This window comes from Pyxicephalus adspersus, chromosome 6 (genome assembly GCF_032062135.1).
Source record: "Pyxicephalus adspersus chromosome 6, UCB_Pads_2.0, whole genome shotgun sequence".
NCBI classification, from domain to species: Eukaryota; Metazoa; Chordata; class Amphibia; order Anura; family Pyxicephalidae; genus Pyxicephalus; species Pyxicephalus adspersus.
Window position 1 is genome coordinate 6,148,483 of NC_092863.1, and position 26,714 is coordinate 6,175,196.

General features: G+C 38.7%; 1 protein-coding gene and 1 long non-coding RNA gene across 4 annotated transcripts in view; both read left to right on the forward strand.

The window, feature by feature from the left end:
• The window catches only part of LOC140332982 (uncharacterized), a 160,160-nt gene extending 145,189 nt beyond the window's left edge, over nt 1–14,971 (forward strand). For both annotated transcript variants that reach the window (XR_011921263.1, XR_011921262.1), the window contains 2 exons: nt 8,760–8,919; nt 9,846–14,971. This is a non-coding gene — a long non-coding RNA (uncharacterized lncRNA). The remainder of the gene's footprint in view (nt 1–8,759; nt 8,920–9,845) is intronic.
• Nucleotides 14,972–16,466: 1,495 nt separating this feature from the next.
• Nucleotides 16,467–22,482, forward strand: FAM110A (family with sequence similarity 110 member A). 2 transcript variants are annotated; one of them, XM_072414302.1, is made up of 2 exons: nt 16,467–16,561; nt 17,741–22,482. In XM_072414302.1, exon 2 carries the CDS (start codon nt 17,832–17,834, stop codon nt 18,822–18,824), a length of 993 nt encoding a protein of 330 aa, XP_072270403.1. In that variant the 5' UTR covers nt 16,467–16,561; nt 17,741–17,831; the 3' UTR covers nt 18,825–22,482. The 2 variants fall into 2 exon arrangements, with proteins under 2 accessions (XP_072270403.1, XP_072270404.1); XM_072414303.1 differs by lacking the exon at nt 16,467–16,561 and adding an exon at nt 16,603–16,694.
• The last annotated feature ends 4,232 nt before the right edge of the window (nt 22,483–26,714 follow it).

The window sequence follows — 26,714 nt, forward strand, 5'->3', positions numbered from 1 at the left end:
CAGCCAGCATCAAGGAGACACACACAGGATCAAATATCGGGGGATGTCTTATTCACGGGTGAGTGTCTTATTTTAATTATTTTTTCAAAAATCAGGGGTGGCTTATTTAATGGGGATGTCTTAAAATCGGGGAAACACGGTAGTACAAAATTTAAGGAAACATAATACAAAATTCTGGTGGTATGTAACCAGATAAGCTTTACAATGGTACCTTGATAAATCTGATCTTTATAAGTCAATTACATATCTCTTTAAAGTTTGGGGTTCATGTATTATTTTTTTACCCTTGTAATTTCATCTCATTTTTCTTCTTTTGTTTTATAAATGTTTGGTATGTTTGTTATCTGACTTCGTTTTTAGATCAGTTGTTTAGGTGTCATTTTGTCATTTGGTCTTATTGAAATATACTTAATTGTTTTCTCTGTGTGTTTTGTTTCTTTCTACCCATTAATCATCAACAGTTATGAGTGACAAAAAAAGAGGTAAGAAGTGCACAGTATGCAGAAAAAATCAATCTAGTAAGCAATTTTCAGTATAGGAGAGGAGCTTGTACAAGAAGGAAGGTTGGCCTGGCATTCAGCGGCAAATCAAGACATTAAATCTCAGTATGTCCCAAATGTACATGCAATTTTAGTTAATAATGATTCAGAAATCATTATGTTTTTCATTGACCATCAGGGATACAATTGAAGGGGGTGTAATTATTATGTTGCATAATGAGAAATTTACTAACCAAACATCAAACACAATCATTATTGTAGGAATATAAATGCCTCCATCTTTTATTTATTGATTATGATTTAATGACTAGTAGTAGGCATGACCACATCATATCTACAATGAATATACATGTTTTATTCCCTGAGTGACTAAGCTTACATCACTACCACCATGGATGTGTCTTTATTATTATTACATTAAACATGAATAGAAAACTGTAACACCCAACAAACATGTCCACTGTTTTCATTGTCATTATGAAAGCCCTCTTCTACTAATCTTAGCTATCCTTACAGCTTTGTACTTCAGCCAGGTTGAAATATTAGTTATGCTTGGCGTAAAATATGCAATTAGTATTTCTGATCAATTATTAACTATTGTAACTGTGATTGATTTTAAATTTATGCTTGTGATTGACTATAAGAATTCAATACAGCTACTTATTTGATGTGTCCTCAGTATTAAAATCATTTTCACCATTATAGATAACTTAAAAATCCATAGTGACACAAAAAAACAGGTTTTTATTTCAATATAATGGTTAACCTAAAAAAAAAGAAATTCCACTCCTGATCAATTTTTATTCGATATTGGGGTTGATTGACTAAAAGAATTGAGATAGCAAAGTGAATTATCTCCGTGCAAAGGATACATCACTCAGTTTACCCAGTGTTCTCCCCAGGCCCTTTTAGCTGGGCGCACCACCCGGCACTTTTCAGTAAACAACCGTTTTTTGGGGGGGTTACTAAAGAGTTGGGTCACAATACTGGGGCTGCCACCGCCTAAAATTTCCTTCCACCCAGCATTAAAAAATTTCTGGGTTGAGCACTGTTACCTAATGAGGTGCAGCTCCACTGACTAACTATCCAGAAAGAAAAAAGATTTCCTTACACATGATTGGGGAATCTTTTCAAAATGAACTCATCACATTCACCTAGGTAAGATAAAGTAAATTTCTTTAGTAAATCAACCTGATTGTGCACAAAAATAATCATGGCATTTTTTTATTGAATAAACATTTTCGTCATATTGTTCATGGAATGGATTGAATCCATTGCATACTATATAGATATATTTTAGAGACTTTGTAAGGCCTTGTGTACACTATACTGATCTGTTTTTATTAATGTGAATGTAATGGGCCTGATTTAATAAAGCTCTCTAAGGCTGGAGAGAATACACTTTCATCAGAGAAGCTGAGTGATCCAACAAACTTGGAATAGATCTGGTCCAGGATTGAAAACATTTGCTAACAAATAGCAAATTACTTTTAGGAAATCCATTCCAGGTTTGCTGGATCACCCAGCTTTACTGATAAAAGTATATTCTCCCCAGCCTTAGAGAGCTTTAATAAATCAGGCCCATTGATTTAAATACAAGCTTCAATTATAAAGATATAAAGTTTTAAGTATTTATTGACACATGCATAAAAATCATAAAATAAAATAGATGACAGTTAACAAGAGAAAAAATTATCTGGACACAATTATCAGCTGATTCAGACAGAATTTTCTAGCATTATAAAGGATGTTTCAGAAGAAAAATGCTGACAACTGCAAACGTATTAGGCAAATTTAGCGTGCATTAAATGTACACTGTATGTGGGATTATATACACAAGCTGCAGGATGTTACACATACCGGTAGCAGCATTTCCCCCATCCATTTGCTGTTGGTAAACAGGTTAATGTTGTCATATTTGTTCACAGCAAATGTTCTTTATAAATGAGTTGAAATAGAGAAATTTATAGTAAGTCTGTTAACAATATTTATTGGATCATAAGTAACAAGCACACAAACAGCATGGAATGACCTCCATCCTTCTCTTTTGTATAGGTTTTTGTGTATGTAAAGGCAGGTAGTACCGCTCTTGTACAGTAGGTGGTGCTGTAATGCTGTATGTGGCAATACTAAAAATTGATTAGATTTATATTTCCTATGATAGTACTTATGCAGATTGATACTCAATATTTTTTTCAAACCATTATTGAAACTGGGTTTTATAAATTGACATAACATTTTGTTCAAGAAAAGCTCATGTTTATTTTTTCTGCAACATTTGCAAATTAGGTCAGGGGCTATTTTTTAATCATTGGGAGTTATGCAAATGGGGGCAATTAAACGTTCTTGAGTTGATTGGATAGGTTTCGGCTGGGTGGGCAAGTGTACTTTAATGGCAATAAATAAAGATGTTGAACTAAGAAGTGCACAACAATGTGTTAAAGTCTGATAAATTGATTAATACTTTAATTGGGTTTCATATGATCAAAATTTGGGGATAAAAGCTGCCAATGAAGAGAATATGTTATACGCGAGTCTGGTAGGGGATAAAAATGAATGGTTGGCATGTAACACGGGTGATGAACTGCGAGCATTCTCCTATTAGTTGTTAGTTGTTACAGAGCCCCATAAAGTCTATACAGTAGTTATATGCAAAGTTAAAAAGTAAAAAAGGGTTCTTCGTGTGTGCATGTCGCTATTTATGTTGCATTATCCTTAAACTGGGACTAAAGTTAAAAGATAAAAAATTGTGAGCAGATTTTTATTGCAAATAAGGTCTTTTCTGTACTAAAATAGGCTTTAAGTACGCTCATCTTTCCTCACTCCAACATCTTCACCCGCTTCTGGGTTTAAGTCTTTGCCAGGCCAAAATGAAGTAATTCCCATGCATGTGTATGGAAGTTATTACATTCCCAGCAGATGGGGGTATGCTGGAATATCTGACAATATACAATGAGAAGAACTTTCAACAGTCAGGTAAGTATTCTTTATTGCAGGAGAGACACTGCTTGTCCCTTTTCTAAATTTTTAAAGTTTAGCTCCACTTCAATCACATTTTATCTCAAAGCCACCTTGTGCAACACAATTGGCCTGATTTATTACAGCTCTCCAAGCCTGGAAAGGATACACATTCATCAGGGAACCTGAGTGATTCAGCAAATCTGGAATGGATTTCTTCAAAGTCATTTGCTATTTGCTAGCGAATGTTACTGAACCCAAGTTTACTGGATCACCCAGCTTCACTTATAAAAGTGTATCATCTCCAGCCTTGGAGAGCTTTCATAAATCAGGCCCAATGTGGGGTTATGGGTAAAAAAATGCAATTAAAATTTCTCAAAAACACTTTATTTAAAATAAAAAACAATTTTTAATTAATTTTATTTTATTTTAACAAACTTAGATTATGATCTTTTCAGTAAAGAGAGATTTTTTACAAAGAGAGATTTAAAGAGAAAAGGAAGAAAGGTATAGAGTTGAATGCTGGAATTCCCGAATGATATAACAAATACGTGTTATTGCACATTTCACCTATAGCGAAAATACATTATATGAGTGCAATACCCCCTTTAAATGTCTCTTTAAAAAAAAAGTAACTGTATAGTAGTTTGTACAGCTTATGAAATGTGGATAATCTACATATGGGTGTGCTTTGTTATCTTTATATAATTTTTCCAGTAGTTTGTGCAGTCAGCGTTTTGCAATAATAGAGTATAATTGTCCTAAGAACATGTAGAAGGTATACAGTCATCTCTTGTCCTTAGAGGGTAATATCCAGGAGTCTGCTCATACCTAGAGGGCAGAATTTCAATGTGAAGATTTATCAAAGCTGACACCTCCCTCCCTTGGTACATGAGCTGGATCTGATTAAATATCTCTTTTTGAATTTTTTTTTAAGGCTGTACCACAGACACAAAGAGGTGGAGAGAGCACCAGATTCAAACTCTATAGAAATCTCAGACACAAAGATAATTAACTTTTTATGGAAGGAGAATTTCATTTCCAAGTTTAATGGGGTGTGGGTGAGGAATAGAATGGGAAGATGAATTCCCCAGGGGTGGTAGAGCCTGGGTATTAATAGACAGGGGAGCACGTGTTGCCAGCATTTTGTGGTGTTCAGCCTCCTCCAATTATACAGAGCAGCTGTTACCCAGAAAATGCAAAGCAGCAAGCCTGCCCATCCCCTGCATGCAGCAGCAGATGCTGAACACACTATGCCAGGCACAATGTGATATAATGACTGTCCTACTGTTTCAGGGGCAGACACAGGCAACTGCACAATTCAGCAGAAAAACACCTTGCGCGTCTCATACCGGTAACAAAAGAATACTTTTGACTTTTTTATGCATTTCCTACAATAGGTATTGCACAGGGTTCGTCTTTAGCTCTGTGCCAGGGACAGTCATGTGTTTGTCCTGGAGAGTCTGTCTTGCTGACTCAGTCTCTTTGTGCAAGAGCAGCAGATCATTAAGAGGAGCACCCTGGGTGTCATCTAGCTAAATAAACCGCCAGACTGACTTACAGAATGCTCCTGGCTGTTTGTTCCAGCAAAGAAGAAACTCTGGAACAGATGATTAACAGGGGAAGACGAGTCGGGCATCACAACCTGTTTGTAAGACTGGCACTTTGGTTTTGTGTTCTATACAGGGTTAGTTTTAGGAAGGAGACCAAACTGGTCCATTGCCCAGGGCTCCCATCTTCAGGGCCCCAAATGGCAGGGCATGAAGGAGGACTGGGATGCTGTTTATTCTGGTCTTCCATTCTCCTTTATTAGGGGGAAACCTGTTCACTAAGATCTCATATGAGCTTTCATTTTAGTAATTTAAAGGACATTTCCAATATCTTTAAATCTGCAGCTTTCAGTAAAAAATTAATGGTGAGCCTAATGGCTTCCATTTCACCTTAGAATCAAATTTAAGCTCCTGTGCTTTGCCTTCAAATCCCTCCACAGTTCTTGTCCCTCTTACATTTCTGACCTGATAAAAAAATATTCCCCCAGCCGCTCTCTCCACTCCTCCAATGACCTACTAATGACTTCCTCACTCATAACCTCATCACATACAGGGCTACAAGACTTCTCTAGAGCTGCCCCAACTCTCTGGAATGGTCTTCCTCGTCCTATTCGGCTTGCTCCTACTTTCTGTTTATTTAAAAGAGCACTCCAAACCCATTTTTTTAGACTTGCCTACCCATCTTCTTTTGCCTTTTTAAACCATCTATACTTCCCACCACTACATATCCCCCTCCTATTGTGCGTAAATTACCCCACCTACTAGCTTGTAAGCTCTTCGGGGCAGGGTCCTCTCCTCCTGTATCACTGTCTGTATTAGTCTGTCATTTGCAACCTCTATTTATTGTACAACGCTGCGTAATGTGTTGGTGCTATATAAATCCTGTTTATTAATAATAATAATATCCTAAATAACCTCGTTAAGGTTTTTTTATTGGATAAAAGTGTTCTGTTACTTTCAGCTATGCCCATGTGTAGTGTCACTACCACACAGGCTTTTGGATAAAGACAAGTTTTCTTTTAAACACACATCACATAGATATGATCCACTGTTGTCACCATCACAAGAAACACCATGCAGCCATCACTGGAGTGCATGTATACAAATATTGGTTGCAAGGAGGCGTCAGAACATGAGATGCCACAAAGAGTGAATAAAATAAATATTTAATTACAAAAATTACAATAGCAGATCATACACAATGCTTCAGCAAACTAAATGTCATTCATGTTGGAATTACATCTATTTCAAAATAAAGACTGTTTGATTTTCTTTAAACCAATGATGTCTGTAGCTATAATTGCTTCATATTAAACCAGATAATAGACCTGACAATTGTTCATTATATGCAATGTTTTAGCAAATTAGGTTAGGATCTAATCTAATGTATTGCAGTGTAACACATTAGATTTAGATGAGCATATAACAGTATCAAATTAAAATGCATATGCAATGCCAAAGATTTGTTGCAAATTGATGTTGTCCATCATTTATTTGATTAGTTTGTGCATACTGCACCTTACAAAAAAATCTGTATTATATTTTACATCTTTTTATTCTCTCTCTCTTATTATTAGACTGGTTTAGATTGGTTTTTCACAAAAAAAAAAATGTTAGCTGTTTATACAGACATATGTACAGCAGCCATTCTCATAAATAAACTGTAATTAGTAGGTCCGCCACATGGCGGCAGTATTATATTTAATGTATATTGTATTCTCTCTTGATCAGTGTTTTTCAAGTGTTCATCCAGAGGTTGTTAGGGGTTCCTTGAGCAATGAGCAATTTGTGACTCTCGGTCAGATAAGTGACACCAAATATCTTTTTGGCTATCTATAAGGGTGGCATTCATCCTACTAGCCAGCAATGTAGGAGACTGTCACACTAATGTACTGTGATCTGTGCATATAGTAATTATACCAGGGGTTCCCTGAAGACCTGAAAGTTATTTCAAGGGGATTCCCCATGCTAAAAAGGTTTAGAAACACTGCTATAGAGAAACTACGTGTTTGTAATGTAATCACCTGTCTATGTGTTTTTGTTTTCCCATTATTAAAAGGAAGAGCTTACCATTTTGGCTGGTAAAAGTCATAAAGCATTGCAATGGTTGTATTACAGAAAATTTAATATATATACTATGGAAATAAAGTTTGTGGACACTTGACAATAACACTCACATAAGTTTGATGAGCATCACTTTTTCCAAACCTTGTACACACATCAGATGATTCTTTCCAATTACGAGCTGTTGTGCTCGTCTTAGTTGAGACTCTGACGTGTGTACAGGGGTTGTCCAATATTGTTCACAAATCCGTCCTGATGGATCCATGAACGATAGGCGATATACAGCTGCAATAGAAGTACAGCGCTCATTCAATAATCTTTTTTTTGTCGCTAGAATCAATGATCATTTTTCATTACCTGAGTGTGTGTACACATATGTGGAAATTTTGTTTTAATAAAGGATCTTGCAACCACATAATAAATATATATATTATATATATATATTATGTATTATATTCATATATATATAATACATAATATATATATATATTTATAATGCTATTGTTATTGGCATATTATACATTGATGGGGCTGTATGAAAAATATTAAACACTGCGTAATACTAAAGTACATAAATACAAAAGCAATTAGATGAAATAAATGAAAATGTAACCTCGCTTTACCTTGCTGAGAAGAGTCGAGTGCCTACTAGGATGGTGCTGAGAAGGGAGGAAATGTTCTGTAATTCACAGAGAGTTATAGCGCGGGTTGTTCACTGAATGGTAGCAACTGGCGTACTGACGCTCGTGGGCAGTCGTGGCTTTGTCTCGAGAGAGGTAAATAAGGGTAACGCGCTGTGTTTTGACCCATACAAGTTCTAGCACAAAGGTTGTATACCAAGCTAAATTTTTTGTGTCCAAACAGGACTTATACCAAGTTGGACTTATTCCAAAGTGGACTTATACTGGGGTACCACTGTATAAATATATATATATATATATTTATATATATATATATATATATATATATATATATATATAAATATAAAGAATAAATATTCTGCGTTATGATATAAATATCTTTATTTCAAGCAAAGAAAGTTTATCAATTTCATAAAAATTCCTAACATATTCAAAGCAAGGCCAAGAAGCACAAACTTTTCACCATGTATGTAGCCCTTTTTAGAAAATCAATCAATATAACAAAATCTAAGAAGTGTATAAAGGACAGACAGAAAGCTGAGACATGGTCAGTGACCTGATGTTCCTCCACGCCCTCATCCTGGCTATTCTTCCCTTTTCAAGACCCGTTGTAGCCACCTTATTGCCTATAATAGTCTCCATTCCTGTGTAAAAAGCTCCCCACAAGCGTGTCTATGAACGTGATTGCAGGTTCAGCCAAAACATGCAGTAGCATTTGTTGGTCGAAAGTGTTCCAACTGATTCTAAAGTTGCAAAGTAGTGTTAAGGCCACTTGAGTTCCCCCACACCAAACTCATTAAACCATTTCTTTACGGAGCTGCCCTTGTGCACAGGGAACAGTCTTGTGAAAAATTAGCCTTCATCAAAGGTTAAAAGCACCTAATTTTGTAAAATATATTTTTATGATTAACAGTACCTTCACTTCAGCTGAACTTATTGATTTGGGGAGTCCACATACATTTGTCTTTATAATAGATGTGATAATTAGATATCTATACACATTTTTTTGCATATCTAGAACATGTTCTTTATATTTATTTCAACAGGTGTCTCAGCTACAACAATGTTAACAAGAAAAGATAGAAGTCTTATCATCCAATGACTTTCTTCATGACCCCATAGAGGCTTGATGTTTTTAAGCCAAGTTTCATTTTCTTGCTGAAGGCTGAAAACTTCTTTAAATACATTTTTGTTTAATTCCTGGTGGTGAGTTTACTTTTAAACATAGTTAAAATCCAAATTGATTTAAAAACATCAATTTTATTTTCCTAAAGTCTTTATAGGTATATTCTGGTCTACTGGAAGAGCAGCCTACCAACTTTAGCCTGAATCAGGATTCCTACAGTCCCAGACAGTAATATAGCAATTGGGGATTCCCATCAGAAAATCCTTGCAGCTTCACGCAGATAGAAAAGTACCTTTAATACCTTGTATTTATGGCTAAATCCCAGGCTATGCCAACCAGCAAAACTTTGGCTTCCCCTGATGAGTGCAGAAACTTGCCTGCACATTTTTATTGGTTAATAAAGAACATCACTTTAGTAAGGGGGCAATAAAAAAGGGTGGAGGCAGCAGCTGCACATTTGTCATATATTCTGGAGGATTGTTCTTTAAGTAAGGAAGAATTCCAGCTTTTTCAGAACATACCTGAGTTCAGTAATAAAAGCAAGATATTAGAGTCATGACAGGGTCTCTTTAAGCACAGCTATATCCAGTAATGTCAGCAATGACCTTCAGAATCAACCTCTATAAAATGAAAATAGTACACCAACAGTAGCTTGTTAAAATTAGCTGAACTAATAAAGGTAGCAATGCAACCCTGTAATGTTTTATGTCTCCCAGCTGTGTTATTATTTACATGATCAGGACAAGCCCAGTATTACTTGCACGTTATGGCCGTATTGACGATAATCTTGCCAATGTCGACATTGTCGACACACCAACCTATAATTTGCATTAATTAAAATGGAAATCATTTTTAGGGTGTTTTATCACAAAATAACTGCAGGACGGGTGTGCGTAGGGTTGGGTCATCCGATGCCTGCTATATTTAGTTTTAGTATGATGTCTACAAAAAATAAAACATTTATATAAAATATACATATTATATTAATATTTCTATTTGCTCCCAGGTCCAACCCTGCTAACGTCAGCAAATCTTATATGAGAAAATCAAGTTGCGCCTAATTACAAGACAGCTATGTGAAAGAAACCTGAGAGGTTAGTGGAAGCTTTTTTTAGTTTAAAGGTTAAAGCCAAACTTTTTTTTTTTTTAAATGTCCCCAGATGTTATTAAGAAAGGCTAAAGCTGCAATACTCACATTCAATTCTAAGCTGTTCCCCTTCAGTACCTGTTTTCATGTACATATGTCCTTCATTTCATTTTCATATCATTGCGATACACATGACACATGGCAAGAGTGTGCTAAATATTCTTTCTTCCTATCCATTAAGGCTTATAAGGTGGTGAACAGGTAGAGGGGAATCTTGCATTGAAAACACCCCATTTATCTTTGTCTTCAGTTTGCATTAAAATCTCTCTGTTGTCTGCTCCTGCAACCCCAATAGCCCACCGTCATGACATTTCAGGCCAGGTATTTCCATCATTGGGCCTGAATAATAAAGTTCTCCAAGGCTGGAGAGCATACACTCTTATCTGTAAAGCTGGGTAATGCAGCAAGCAGCAAACCTGTAATGGATTTCTTAAAAGTCATTTGCTATTTTTTAGCAAATGTTTTTAAACCTGGACCAGAGCCATTCGAGGTTTGCTGGATCGCCCAGCCTCACCTATAAAAGCGTATTCTCTCCAGCCTTGGTGAGCGTTAAAAAATCAGACCCAAAGTGTCAGTCTTCACTCATCATCCAGGGCTAACTTTTATCAGAAAAGACAGAAGTCTTGTGACCATTCGGAAGATATCAGATATTTAATTATAAAGTACCAAGAAGGGGACCTCAAAGAAGAGATGGGGCTTTCGGAGAAGGAGAGCATTTACATTTGTCACAAAAATAACAGGTCTAATCTTTCTTTGCCCTTCTAATGGTCCTACATGTTTTTTTTTTCTTTCATACTGTAGAAACATGAAACTTTTCTGTTCTGGGTGAGACAGTTATAACAAATTTCCCCAACAGATACAGAAAATGCCGCATTAAAAACAAACTCCTTCCTTCTTGAAGTGAAAGAAAAAAAAAATGTTTTGGTTGTAGTTTTAAGGTTGTGCCATCCTTTTCCTTCTCTTTGCTGAACAGATTACAAACACCAGTCAGGAGATCTCCCTTCCCTGCTCTCACACATTTCAAGTCAGTGTCTCACACAATAGCATCAAACAAAAGTAACTTGTTGCATTTGCATGATCTCAAGTCTCTGTAGTGTACCTGGTATGTATTTAAACCAGAAATTATATTTTATATTAAACAAAACACCTACATAATTATATTACAGCACAGCCTGTTCCCTCAAAAGAATCTTCTGTTTTCTGGTTAAAGTAGGCTTAAACTCAATAAAACAAAAAGTCAGCAGAGGATGATATTAATTGACAAACATAGAACGCATTGTCTTTTATGTTATAAAAAAAAATGGCTCCTGATGGCTTTTTGTTTGGTACGTTTGTGTGTAATGGGCGGCAGTGGTGCATACAATAGCTACTGGAGACAATGTAACTTGTGCTGGTGCAGAAGTAACATCATCAGTGACCATACAATGGAGAGGATCACTCAGAGGTCTGAAATGGAGTCAACAGCACCATCCTAGGACGCAGTGATTACAGGATCTTGGAGCTGCCATTGCTACACACAGGTAAGTCATTCTGTGCTGTGCAATCTTGCTGATTATGGCAGAGGCTCAACACCTACCAATGAGTATATTTTTTCTAAACAATCATGCACACAGGCTTTTGTATCCTGGAGAGTGTCTGTATGTAAGTGTCACACAGTCATTAATATGTAATCCATATAAACCAGGTCTTCATGTAATCATCCACTATTATTGTCATCTCTGTATGGTTCCCAAATCTTAAGTAATTTTTGCTAATGTAAAATATAACTAGTGCACTACTATAGCATGACTGTGCTGCAAAATAATAAAGCTTTAATACATCATAACAGCTACCTGTGTATCATTTCCAGTAATGCCTTAAAATAAATCATCTTATAATAAATCCTAAAAGGAAATGTGAAAACCCAAATTAACACTGCTCTAACACACTCCTAAATATACATTTTGTAATGCAATGTGTGAGTATTATTTGAAATCAGTATCTGGAAAGTCCCTGTACAATAAAAGCTCAAAATGAAAAAAGAAAAGCAGCACAATGAGCCAATCAGCTGTGCTGCTGTGCAAGGATCATGCTGATTGTATTTGAGAGCTGAGTGATGGCCCATCAGTCTGTTGCCTTTCAGTCCATTCACAGTTTGTAAGAAGGACCAGACCGGTAATTGTTAGGCTGCGTACACACGTGCAATAAATGTCGTTGGAAACGAACGATCCATGACAGATCGATCAATAATTGTTAACAAAAAAAGTGCACAACGACTGGTCAATGACGCCATCAAACCAAGAATCTCTCTGGAAACGAACAACTGTTCCGGCGGATTTGATTGGGCGACAATCGTTCATAATCTATTGTGTGTGCCATCGTTCAGTGATCATGAATTGTTCTGTGATACATTTTCTCCTGCACATGTCACTTCCTGCATCGTTCAAACAATCGTTCACAAACAATCATATCTAGTGTGTACATTATTGGTGGATTATATTTGAACGATCGTATCGTTACACCATGTACAGAATTGTGCACAATACGATAATTAAAAAAAAAATCGGGAATAATAAAAAACGATAATTATTGCACGTGTGTATCTAGCCTTGGTGAATTGCAGGAGAAATGCAACATTTCTGCCAAGGTTTAAAAATCTTAAACTGGAGGGAGATAAACACAAAACCATTGGCATGTAAACCAGCTACCATATATTTTTATCTTTACATTTGTTTGACTTTAAAAAGTCAGCAAAAACTTTGTTTTTTTGGCCCCCGGCCTTATCTGACCAGGATACAGTAGCTGACAGCCCCAGTTCACTACATATCCTGTTTTGTTCCATATTTACACACAAGCTTATCAGGGCAAAAGATATAACAGTGTTTTGCTTTTCCAAAATTGTGATTTCTATTGTAAGTTACTAGTTTTTTTTTTACTATTTTAAACCATGAAAAAATGACGTTTATCTTTCCTATCTGATAGGGGATTGAGCTGGTGTCTGGTACAAGTCTTGACAGAAAAGTGCGTGAGTAGCTCTGGCAGCGCTGGTGACTGTCTGCGTGGCATGTGAGATGACTCAAGATGATATAGGTGGTGTAATATTATACACAACACACTGGCAGCTGTTTATACCCATAATAAAACATTTTCTATTATCAGGGTACCTAATAGATTTGAAGAATACAGCGTCCTGGTTGAACAAGAAAGTAGAACGCATGTAACCTTAACCTAACCTTCATTTAGCGTGCCGAGACTTGTGGTCAGGATACAGGGGATGATGATACAGAGATTTTCAATATTTCCTCCTGAGCGCTAAGGTGGAGCTCCTGTCGCCATTCTCCTGAGTCAGGCAGCCCTGCCCTAAAATAGAACCAGAACCCAAATCCTCCCAGAGGCTGCCCAGTCCAAACTGGCATGTCACGGCTTGAGCCAGACACATCGCTAGCCGAGCTGGCATTAAAGCCGTAGATAAAGAGAAATAGGTCAAAATTTTCTATAGGATTCTTAATTATGAACAGCCTTAGTATTAAAACCTGACACATTTAAAGGGTAACTCCTTTTTTTAGCCTTCTCTGACTAAGCTGGTGTCCCAGCAGAGCAGGAAGATTGTAAGCTCTTCGGGGCAGGGTCCTCTCCTTCTGTATCTGTGTCTGTATCTGTCTGTTATGTTCATCCCCTCTATATATAATATACCTCATCATATAAATACTATTTGTAACCTGTTTTGTACAGGGTCACAAACTTTATGCTGTAGCTCAGGCATAGGCAAACTACGGCCCCCGGGCCATATATGGCCCGTTAGGCTTTTTTTATCCGGCCCGTTTAACACTGTTTCCACTTCAGCGGCTCCGCTGAAGTAGATCCGCGGTCCGCGTCTCTCGCCGATGCCCTCCCGAGCGGTGTCAGGAGAAGGACCTCGTCAGGGGGGCGCACCGGCCAGAGCTGCGGACCACGTTCGGTGTACAAATCCCGGGCTCGGGAAAGTGGGCAGAACAACTCACTCACCCTCCCATCGCAGGCTCAGATCTGCGATGGGGGAGTGGGCAGGGTTATGTCATGATGTGACACCCGTCTCGGCGCTCCATCCATCTGATCCTGCTAAATTTTAGAACCCATTGTGACCCCTGGGCCAAAAAGTTTGCCCACCCATGCTTTAGCTAGTAATGTTTGTCTCAGCCTTTCTCAACCTTTTTATATTAGGGAAACCATTAAAATAGCTTTCAGATCTTAGGGAAGCCCTGCTATAATTATTATATCCACAGCTTACATAGTGTAGTGGTCAGTGGGAAGAATGCTCCTTACATTGATAGCCAGTGGGAAGAATGTCACCCAAGAAGCACAAACTATCCAAGGCACCCCCAGCAATCTCTCGAGGAACCCTGGTTGAGAAACATTGGTTTAGATATTGTGTGCTGTCATATGGAAATTGTAGGAATAGTTGTGTTTTTTAGTCAAAGTGTATGTTAATGCAAAATAAAGCATATGCAGAAAATCCTTTCAATACATGCAGATTCTTTGTGTACAGTAAAATACCCATTGACCTGCATTAATAAACATTGGGCTGACAACACAAAGGATCATTGTGAGCTGAATTGTTCCAAGCCTTCCCTGGGCTTTTTGCTAAACTACTTATCCACTCCACACTCTCTCTATTTACAAAATTAAGGCTAGTCATTCTGTTCTTCAAGATAAAGACTTGGAGGGATAAATAAACCATTTGAGATAACATGGAAGTGTGAATACTACACAGAATTTTTTTTTAACATTTAAGATAGTTAACAAAACACTTGCAATTGTGTAACACCCGACCAAAATGAACAAGGTTGTTTTTTTTGTTTGTTTTTTTAGAGGTTTTCCTAGTTTATTTAAGCAGAATCTGCACCTGCTGTAACACCTTGCACCAAATACACACAAATGTCCATCAAATTTAAACCTTTTTTACATTCACATTAGAAGAAATGCCACTATCAGCATGCCAAGATGGGAAGGTAGACTTTTTTTAACATATTTTTTGAAAGCCATAAATACCCTTTCATCGAATTCCCAGCCACATTTCTGTTATTTCAGATGGCAAGGGTAACAGTGTGGTCACTGAAGCATAACGCAAGCAATGTTTTCATTACGCATAACTGGACAATATCTAGGATTGAAAGTGATGTTTTAGCTTTACAAAAAGTTTTTACTTCAAGGATCAGTAGAATTGACGCCATGCACAATATTATTCATCTATAAATGCAAAGCTGGCTTAAGGCTTTACAACACCCTAAACAAACTTTGACTTTGGTGCCCCCCACAACCAGGTCCAAATCATTTTGCTACACATTTTGTTTTAGCACAGAAAAAAATGAACATAGCTAGCTTCGCATTTTTAGTTTTTGCTATTGTAAAAATGGTGGAAAGGAGGAGCTAGCTCAACCCCAAGGGGTGCAAATTGACTGATAACTCATTCTTTGCTGATTTAAAAAAAAAAAAAAAATGATTAGCCACCAAAGTTGCCCCGCTCCTACGTTCTGCCTCTCCTTGGTGATTTCCACCACTAATACTGCACCGCCCTCCTATTACCTGTTCATCCGCACTTCCTAGGGATAATCAAATAGGTTTGCAGAAATGGCTACTCCACTGACACCATAACAATAAAGGCAAATTCTTTTAGCACCCCTTGTCCTATTGTAATGGCATTCTGTGCAGCTGCATAGGATTGGTAAATGTATGAATGCAAAAGCAAATAAAGCGGGGGAAGAGCCAGAGCCTCTGTCAGGTGGTTATTGCAATGTTTCCGTACAGTGGCTAAGGTGTAGTGGTATACAATGGTGCTCTAGCCTTTGCAGAGACCCAGGTTGTATTCTTGACCATGGGACTGTCTGCATGGAGTTTGTATGTTTGGATTTCCTCCCACATCCTAAAAACATGTAATTAGATGAATTGACTTTCCCCGAAAAGCTGACCTTAGACTGACTAAATGGCATATGTCGATGGTAGGGACGCTGCTGTTATGGAACCTTTTGAGAGACAGCTAGTAATATGACTATGGACTTTGACAAACTGTTGTTTAAATACTGGATAATAATATTGTGCTTCCTTATTGAGACATAACACAAAAATGCATTTCTTGGAAAGGGTTAGAATTTATGTTTGTCTCTGTGATAACTGCTTCCTTGCATAGGTGTCACAGGGACAGAAACAGACATAAAAACAAATTGTTAACTCTTCCCTAATCTCTCCAAAGCTTAAGTATAACCAATAGATAATGGAAAAGAAGGACATGAGAATGTGCTATACACTATAGGCTGCTGAGAACTAGGATTTTGTCTAAAAAAATCAAAATAACTTGAAGCTTATACCCATGCCAGCCAATCAGGATTCTCTTTTGAACGCAATGGTGAATCTGGTTGGTTGCTTTGGGCAACGTCTTCATTTTTCCCAGACTATAATGAGGGGTTAATTACTGGAATAGTCACAGCATTACACAAACAGGAAGAGGTGTGCTGGCTCCGGGGGGTGGGGTTATACATAGAGCCAGGTGATTTGGAGCAAGTCCATGTAGGCACCAGGACTGGGAGAGAGAACCTTGACCCCCCTCTGTGTTCACTGACCTGGTAAGTTTGTTTTTTGGGGGTTTAGGTCATGCATAGAAATAGGGAATGGCAAGTGCCTTGCAAACTCAGGTGTGACATGCTGCTTCAGGTTGTTCAAATTTTGCAAGGCTGCTCAGACTCCTGAGAGGGGGAGGTAAGGTTATCTTCTGTATTTTTTTAGTCTAATCCTTTAGTCTATTGTGCCAAATAAGCTGCACTTTCTCCTTAGTGTCTCACCTCCCCCTTTGCTTTTGGTGTCAGCCCTAATAGACGGGTCATTGTGAACATCACAGAATGATTGGGGTGTGAGGGGATTGCCAGCGGCCCCCTCCTTCTTTATTTCTAGCTATCACAATAGGAGGAGGGGTGCAAAAGCTGCTGTTACACCAACCCCCATTCCCTAGGGATGCTTTTTGTAATTTGGGTCACCGGTTGCTTTGGAGATGCTTGGTTGCCCACCCAATATTGATGATACATAGTCACGTGACCGCCATTAATGTCACCCATCGAGATCCGTAAACTGTGCATTTGTATGTTCAATTTATTACCCTGACACCTCCGACTGCCATAACATGGCATGCAAATCAGCAATAGCATACATATCCATTAAAGGTTCCGAGATCCTAACATATACTAATGTCAATTTGCTGCTAATAAAAATATTTTATTAATATTTGAAAAGCATAAAAAGCGCTGTATAAATCCTAGATAATGAAGGACTACAAGTGCTAGCTGGTGCACATTTAAACAATTGTGTCCATCAGATTCATTCATAATCAGTAACTGAACCATTTATGTTTAGTAACTCAGCAGAAAATATACATTGTAACTTATATTCTTTTCTTTATGTCCCAGAACAACAAAATGAAAATTCCCAGGCATTTGTTGCAATTTTGGGACAGATGTCCAGGGAAAGGGGAGAGGGAAGGGGGGTTCTGTGCAATGCTGGATTGTGATCCTGATGCCAGCAACTGCCACTCAGGGTGGGTGGGAGCTTGATTTTTGAAGAGGTGACTATGGAAAGGATTGGAAGAGAGCAGCTGGAGGGGGGAGGAGAACAATCTATCCAGTGTAAAGGGAGACTCCGCCTCTAGCTGTGTGTGATCCTGCAGCCTGTGGCTTTGTGTGCGTGATGCTGTCAGACCGGCACACACTTGTAAACGGTACCAGTAAGTTAATCTTTCTCTCTGCATTGCACAGGAGCGTGAAAGAAGTGACAAGGCGCTGTGTGATGTGAAGAACGCTTGTCATCACAGTAAAACGTCTGAACTGAGAACGGCAGGAGGTGACCATGTCTGTTGGCACGTTGCAGTCTGCTGGGATGGGAGCCCCGCTCACCTCGGTGATGCCCTTTCGCATATTGAACAAAGGCCCCGAGTACTTTCGACGACAGGCTGAAAATGGAGCGAGGAAGCCCAGTGCGGTGGAAAGGTTGGAAGCTGACAAGGCGAAGTATGTAAAGAGCAAACAAGTAGCCAGTACCAAGCAGGAACCCATAAGACCAGCACTAGCTAGACAGCCGCTTTTCTCTCCGGGTGTTCGGAGGGTGCTGCTTACTCCCACTCGTAGATGTTCACCCACTTCTCATCGAGGAGAGAACAGAGCTCCTAAAAGTTCCTTGAATCTGGAAATACTTAACAATCTGATTAATATATGTGACAGCCCACTGACTTCTCCACGGGCAGACAAAGTTCCATGGCAGGAAGTGGAGAAGACACAAAATTCATCCACGCCAAGCACCCCATCCAGCCAGCGAGCTCCCAGCACCATGGCAGTGCGCAGAGTTGACGTTCGACCAGCTGATGTAGTATCCCCCATTAAATGTCCGGAGATCCTTGTTACGTCATTGGTTGAAACCCCCACAAAATCTTGTCTGGCTTTTGACAGCCCTATCTGTTCACCTGCCAGCACCCCAAATGATCCAGGTAAAAAGCAAACCCTTCTGCATCGTTCCAAGTCCGACTTGAGCGACCGCTACTCTCGAGCCAGCGCAGACCTTGAACGTTTCTTCAATTACTGTGGACTGGACCCTGGTGAAGTTTCTAACATTGGAGCAGAACACTTTGTTCGTGCCAGCTCGGACATTGTATCGCTCAAGATCCACAGTGTCAGCGCTGAAAGTTCAGAGTATGCCCAGTCTCAGGTTAGTGCAGCCACCCCTGAGGAGACACCAGCTTCCGCACGTATTCCGTATGGTATCTCAATCATCGAGCGGAATGCCAGGGTTATAAAATGGCTTTATGGACTGCGTCAAGCCAGAGAAGCTCAGAAGTCATCCACGTAGTGGACGTGAGCTTTGTGGACGTTAATTGTCAGACTTAAGAGCGGTGCTCTTGTCGTTACTTGGTACTACCCCTCTGTTTGGGAGTATTGGAAAGTTTGTTTCATAGTGTTAGAATTGTGTTTTTCTTTTTAATATCCACCCTAAATTGGGATTTGCACGAGAAGCTCACCGTTCAACAGACCTCTTATCCATTGGATCAGCCACCTAATGCCACCCCCAAGCAGGGCGTGTCATTTGGATTTGCACAAGAAGCTCACCATTAACAGACCTCTTATCCCTTAAATCAGCCATCTAAGGCCATCTGCTGTGACCCAACACACATGATGCACCATAGCACCATTTTGCCAAATGTATCCTACAGATATTTTGCAAAGCCTTGGACAATTTTAAACTGTGGCTTAATATCTGTTTTGCATATTTGCTGCTGATTTATCAATGCATACAATAACCTAACTAGTAAATCTGCATTAATGTCTTACAGGTACAGGAAAACATGTTTCTGGTTCTTATGTGCAAATTAGTGCTTGGGACAACATGCACACTGCATGCAGCTGTGGCATTGTATCTGGATGTAGCCCCCAGCTCTGATTTGCTCTGCCTGTATACCAAATTTTGTTTTGACATTAAATAAGTTGAATTTCTTCTGCACCTGCTAACAAGTGTTAAAACAGGATGGATGTTTTGTGCATTAGGCTGGGTGAACTCATTGCCCTTTTTTATGTGCTAGATTTAAGACTAGTGAATTTTCTAGGTAGCAATAGATCATTCCATTAATGGGAGCAAGATCTTATATTTGGCTGCAGTCTTTTTAAATTGTTATCTGGGTAGCCTTAGAGGTTCCCTGCATATTTTGCTTTATGTTATTATGAAGTGTATTGTACAGATATGTATGTGCAACCTGCAGTGCGCCAACTACACATTGTAGCATGCTAAAATGTGTTCTTACAGCTGGTAGAATGCATGACTGTGTCACACACCCTCTTAAGAAGCACAACTTGTGTGTGTGTGTGTGTACTCCATACAGCTTGGTTATACCTTAATGCTGACTTACTTGAATCTAACTTCTTTCAGCCTGAGGCTGTTACAGGTCGCCTGCCTTTTATTTCCGTAACTGAGCCCTTAAGTGTGCAGTGTTACCCAAATGGCAAAACCTGTTTTATTGAAGCACAATAAACCTTTTGTAGCTTATAACCCTGTGTAGCTTTGAGTATGTAAATATAGGTTTTTTTTTATCATCATTGCTTTCAATGTACTCAAATTACTTCTTTAAAGTGGACCTCCACCAGTAAATTGTTGGTAAATGCATGCTGGGACATCCATCAGTGTAACCCCTTACTTCCCCTGACAGTGTCCTAATCTGCTTTTCCCTCTCTAGATAGTCAGCGCCAACCCTGTTCAGGTGTCAACAAGGTCCGTATCTACTTCATCAGCTGGGTTTTTGGTTCAGGGATGACATAGGCGTTTATGGGTTTTGGCTTTTCACCTTCCAACTTGCTACAAACTTACAGTGTAGGGGTCTGATTGGTGAAGAGAAGACTGAGGTGATGCTTCCTTCTGCCTGCAGCAGACTGATAACATCTCAGCCAAACAAACTCTGAGGCTCTGGATATCATTAAAAATGATAAAACAAGAACATATTTTGGGAACTGATATTGTTTGTGTATATTGTATAGGTCAAGGAGACTTGTAAAATTACTGAAAGTTTTACAAACTAATGTTGGTTCATCCCTTTTGACTCAGCAGCCAAGGTAATATATAATGATATTTACAAAATGACATATACTATACTCATACATAATAAAGAACACAGCATTGTATTTTGTAGATAATGTACAAGTTGGTTTAAAGTGTAAAGGAAAACTTTGACCTAGAATAGGAAAGGTTTTGACCATCTGCCAAGTTTTTATCCCCATGTCCCTTTTGGGAAATGCAGTCTTATAAGTCTTTGTGACCATTGTTGCCAAGACAGAAAGTAAGTGGATATCCTAAATTTCTGATTTGTCATGGTACTAACAGGTGCAAGGAAATATTCCATTAGGGATAAATAAACTGCTGTGGGAAGATTTCTACTCTTTTCCTGTTGCATTTTCAAGACAGAAAGTGGAAACTAACCAGCAGCAATACAGCAATTGCAGTTTTTTCCAAAGGAAATAAAAAGTTTTGGCAATACTTTTACAAACAATTGGAGGTGTTAGCAGCAAATGTCTATAAATTTATCACATGCAGTCTCATTCATCTCATGGCTGAGGGTAAAGCCGCATACATATGTGCAATATATAACATATGTGCAGCACTGCACGATGCATGAATGAGCTCTGTACATACAGCACCGTTCTGCTCTATGGAGAGGGGAGAGCGATGGAGCGGCACCCCGCTGCGCGCTCTCCCCCTTCCCTTGCATTAGGATCCTTAGTCGTCCATCGTCCGTAGATCCGCCGATGGACGACGGGCGCTATACACACACCAGATTCCCGGCTGATATCGACCCTGAGCCGCCTATTGGGCGAAAACCGTTGGATGTGATACGTAGCTTAAGAGTTGTCAGTTGTTGGCTATAGTCTTTTAACCACCTTGCAGTTAAGCCCGACCTTCGCTCGGGCAAAAAAAAACTGCAAGGATGGTTAAGCCCGAGATTTTGTACATCCATACTTACCTGGTCCCCCTGTGCTCATCCAGCGTCGTCCTCCATCGATCATCGTCCGCCGATCTCTCCAGCGTCGGGTGCCTTCGTCGGGTGACAGCGGGACCGGTAAGAAGCCGGCCGGCATCTTGTGTTCCGCCGGCCGGCATCTTGTGTTCCGCCCGCCGGCATCCTGTGATCCGCCGGGCCAGCGGATCACAAGATGCCGGCTGGTGGAACACAAGATGCCGGCCGGCATCTTACCTGGACCCGCTCATCGTCCCACGTCGTCCTCGCTCCAGCGCCGGATGATCTCTGCAGGGAGAAGCCGTCCGGCGGAGAAAAAAAAACCGGACGGCTCCTCCCTGCGTGCGTGATGACGTCGGCGCGTGTGCGGGAAATTCAAACTGAAACTCATTCATTCATTTTGTATTGGATTCAATACAAACTCCTGTATTGAATCCAATACAAAATGATTCAAATAAATACAAAGTATATAATTGGTAAATTCAAACTGTCATTTTGTATTGGATTGGATACAAACTTGCGTATCCAATACAAAAAATAAAAAAAAAAATAAAAGTAAATAACTTGGAAATTCAAATTTATATTTTGTATTTGATTGGATACAAACTCGCATATCCAATCCAATACAAAATAATTCAAATAATTACAAAGTATATACCTGGTAAATTCAAACTGTCATTTTGTATTGGATTGGATACAAACTCCAGCATCCAATCCAATACAAGAAAATAAAAAAAAATAAAATAAAAGTAAATAACTTGGAAATTCAAATTCTTATTTTGTATTGGATTGGATACAAACTCCCGTATCCAATCAAATACAAAATAATTCAAAACAAACTCCAATAAATACAGAATCAAAGTTTTAAAAATTGCCACACTAGGGAGGTGTTTTAGAATAATATAGTACTTTACAATATACAGAGTTATTGCTTTTTCAGTATTTATGATTTGTTTACATTGCTGATTTTTGTGTTTTTCCTTTAATTTTATTAAAAGTAATTTTTTTTTTTTACATGATTGTGTGTTTCAAACATTTTTTATATTCATATTATCTACTAGAACCCTTGATCGGACATATTTCTGTAAGTTACAGGTCTACAATTTAAAAAAAAAATTCATGAAAAACAGTGGATCACTTTTGGTACAGAAATCTAGACCTCAGTGTAACGCTCAGGTGGTTAACAAAGTTTTGCCCAAAGCAGTGACAACAAAAATCTGAATAGAACTACTGGGGGGCAATATATCTACATATAATTTATTCAACACATATAAATATTATCGTGCTCTGAAAATGGCATTCATCACATTCTATTTTTATCTGCTCTGAACTGACAGCAAATATACCGGAGAGACGGTGATATAGTGGTTGTTTTTTCCTGCAAAATTTCCGGGATAGATACTGATTCTTGCCTCCTTTGCTTCCAATTAGAGGTGAGCTGCAGGCTGTTAACTTCACAACTTTCAACTCTTTGTCTTTATACATCTGCAACAATTATAATATAAAGGATTTGATTTTGGAGCTACAACACTGATATTGAGTGAATTTATTGACTTGAAAACTAAGTCAAATTATATGTGGCTAGGGTAACATTTGTGTCTTTTAATTTATAAAGTTTTCAGGATGTTTTTTATTCTTAATTTTTATTGGGTGTTCAGGAGTGACACCTCTTACACCACTGTATCTATAGGGTAGCAACACTGATATCCTAGGACAGGAAGTGTCTCAGAAAGGGATAGAGAATTTATCACCAGCACCAAATGGATCTCCTGTAAATGTCCAAATTCTCCATTAATAAAGTATCATGTCAGTGCATTTTGGCATCATGTTGGACTCCTTGGGCTTGTCACTTGGTCATATGTGTTCCTTGCACTGTAATATAACCCTGCAACTAATTCTGAACTTTTCTATAAGATTCATGGTGCAACAAGTTCTCTATATACTGTGCTGAGCTTCTGTGGTCCTGTCCTGTATAGAGATTGATAGGAATATAACCCAGCACCCCACGCCAGAGCTGTCAATGATGTATGCCATGGCTGTGGATTTCAGTAACCCTCTTTAAATTAGTTAGGTTTCACTTAACCTAACTAATATTGTTGAGTTTGTATTGCCATCTTCATAATTAATGTGTGCATGACCCCATCCACAGTGCATTAGGATAGATGTTACAGAATGACATCTCCTATTACCGTGCACTTGGTATATACATGTTTGTATTACCATTCAATTGGAGTAATGTTTAGGTGGTATTGCAACCCGGTAACTGAGGCTTTTATCTACAACAAGTAACAATTGAGTGTTGGTCCCCTGCAACCAGCCAAATTTCTATATTTTACAGTACACCTTGAATTCTGGTTTATGTGATTTACATATTTATGAAGTGTGCAGTGCTGCTTTAGTATGATCATGTCTTCATTCGGCATGCACTTTAGTATTACCATTTGGAACAATAGAAATAAAGATCGCTTCAACTTTAGTTCAGCAATAAAAATATAAATTTCTTCAAGGATTAAAAACAAACAAAACAAAAAAAGTGTGGCTGGAGTTCTGCTTTACATTGGTAGAATTATAGACAATATAGAAAATCACTTTCATTCTTATTAAAACTTTGTTTCCATCTGAATCCTATATGTCTGCTATTAATGTTGCTACTCCTAGTGAGAATACTTTACAGCATGCTGGAAGATCTCTGCTGACCGTGCTGCTAACATCTGCCATATAGACGGGACAATGCTGCAGTGTGTCTGGAATTGGGGAAGAAAGTTTCTGCAAGTCGGAGCAGCTATTCCTGTAGTGCAGGGTTAACACTGGTTGCTGTGTCAGGGCAATGTTTGGCCGAACATTAATAGGCCGGGCTCCTGACAATGCTTCCCTCATTAGCAGGCTGTGTGTGGGTTTGCAGAAATCCCAATGAGCCTTTTGTCTTTATTTGCTGCTTTTCAAACCATTTAGCGTTTTTTCAAAGAGCTTTTTTATCTCATTTAGCAAAGAAAATAAGGAGAACAGTTGGTGTCTGATTTCACCCCGCTCTCCTCCTGTGCTTGTATATCCGGCATTGTGGGATTGTTGTTAGTAGCAGACATTTCTCTGACACTGCTTCTAAAAGGAGATTTCCAGCTTGTAACAAGTCCACAGCCCCCCGTTCTGAGCAAAGGCCTGACCCCATGTCATTTTCTGTATTAGAAGTCTGTCATAAAATGACCCATCTTTATAGGTCACCACTATCTTCTTCCTTTTTAGATAAGCAATCCATGTCCCTGGATGACTGGAATTTGCAGTGCATTTTGAAGCAACTCAATCCTAAGCATGTGTCTTTAATTGATGGTAACAGTGATTAAAAGTATGCAAGTTGTGTTGTGTGTGTGTGTATACACAATAAAGCAAACTTGAACGGGAGGTCTTATGCCTGTAAAGTTTCTTCTGGCTAATTGGAGAACTCCACTTCAGCAAGGGTCATATTGGAACTTTGCAGAGGGACCACTGCTTCCCTAGAAACAGCAAAGCACTTTCTCTGCAGTATGCTGGCAAGACACAGACTTTTCTACTCTTGTTTTGATATACCTAGAAATAGGTGCATGGAGTGTCGGTAATATTTTTGTTAACAATCCCATTGAATTCCATTACTGTGAACTTCCTCAGACCCTGTAATGTCTGATAACAATAGCTTGTGCTGACCCCTACAATTAAAACGGGTTATAAAATTGTATCAATTGTATTTCTTGCTTCAGAAGCATTGAAGTGTTTGCTTACACCCAGCAGAACATAAAAAGTGGTTGCTGGGAAGCTGCCTGTTCAGCAGGTCCCTTTGTGTGTTGTGTAATAACAGAGGCAGACAATGGTTGCTCTGTAGTATAGCTGATCCGGGATGAGTGTTAGGGAATTTTCCATGAGCTAGAAATGATAAAAGTCAATGTTCTCATAAGAACAGGTGATCAGAACTCTATTGCATGTCTTATCAATCAGATACTTTTGGTTTCAGCTGTTTAACCTGAGGACTTTGTCCCTGGAGATGGGACATTGCTTCCTGCCTGGGTAATTGATACTAAAACATTGAAAGGTTTCCAAAGCTGTAGACACAGCAAACACGCCTGACTTCTTATTTGCCCCATCCAGACATAGCAGAATGATTTCATATAAACTTAATAAAATGTCAGATGTTTAATACTTCATACTATGTGCATCTATTTCTTTTCTACCTCTGACTTCAAAGACGGAGCATTTATTAATCATTTCCATTCACTGTCATAATTTATCTGAATCTAAGCAATCCACCACCCACAAGTTTATTCCAGACTGTGTGGAAACTTGACAACTAATATAGTTTATTGAAAGATTAGAATAAAGAAACATAAATGATATGCTGAGGCCATTATGATTATGAATTGTTTATCTACACCCTTTTATTATTCAGTAGTAGATGGCACTTCTGGACTGCAAAATAACCAGAATCCAACAAAACCTGGCTAACATTTCGGGCTAAATCCTGGAAGAAGTGTGTAGTGTAGCAGTGTTCTCCCCAGCCCATTTTAGCTGGGCACACCACCCTGCACATTTCAGTACCCACAGCCTGTTTTTAGGTGGTTACTGACGAGTTTGGTCACAATACAGGGACTGCCCACGCCTTTAACTACTTCCCACCCAGCTTTTAAAAATGTCTGGGTTGAGAGACAGCTAGTGACATGACTATGGACTTTGTAAAGTGCTACATAAATACTAATTAATAATAGATTGTAAGCTCTTTGGGGCAGGGTCCTCTCCTCCTGTGTCACTGTCTGTATTCATTTGTCATTTGCAACTTCTATTTATTGTACAGTGCTGCGTAATATGTTGGTGCTATATAAATCCTGTTTAATAATGATAATATAGTATAAGTGAAAGACTATATGAACACATTTTGGGTAAAGTAGATATAATTTAGCACAGCAACCACCGCACCATGGGGCCACCCCATACAACCAGCCCTCCATAACCTTCTGTGCCCCTTCTACTGATCTTTTATTGCACCTTAAAACTGTTTCAGGTGGACAAGGATGACCCTGACAGTCATGAGATGATCAAAAGAAATAAAATGGGTAGTATAGTAACCTTGCCATTGTACAAAGATTTGTGCACAGTTACCCAGAGTAAGATAAAAAACTGCAGTAGGGCCCTTTTCATTTTTTTTCTGCTTTTAAATGAATGGAAACCTACATTAAGCCCAGCAAAAGATGCAGCTTGTGGAATGCTGTCTGAAACGCCCCATA

Bases quoted from the DNA above. Each gene is read 5' to 3' on its own strand.
- FAM110A (XM_072414302.1), top strand. From the start codon at position 17,832: ATGTCTGTTGGCACGTTGCAGTCTGCTGGGATGGGAGCCCCGCTCACC.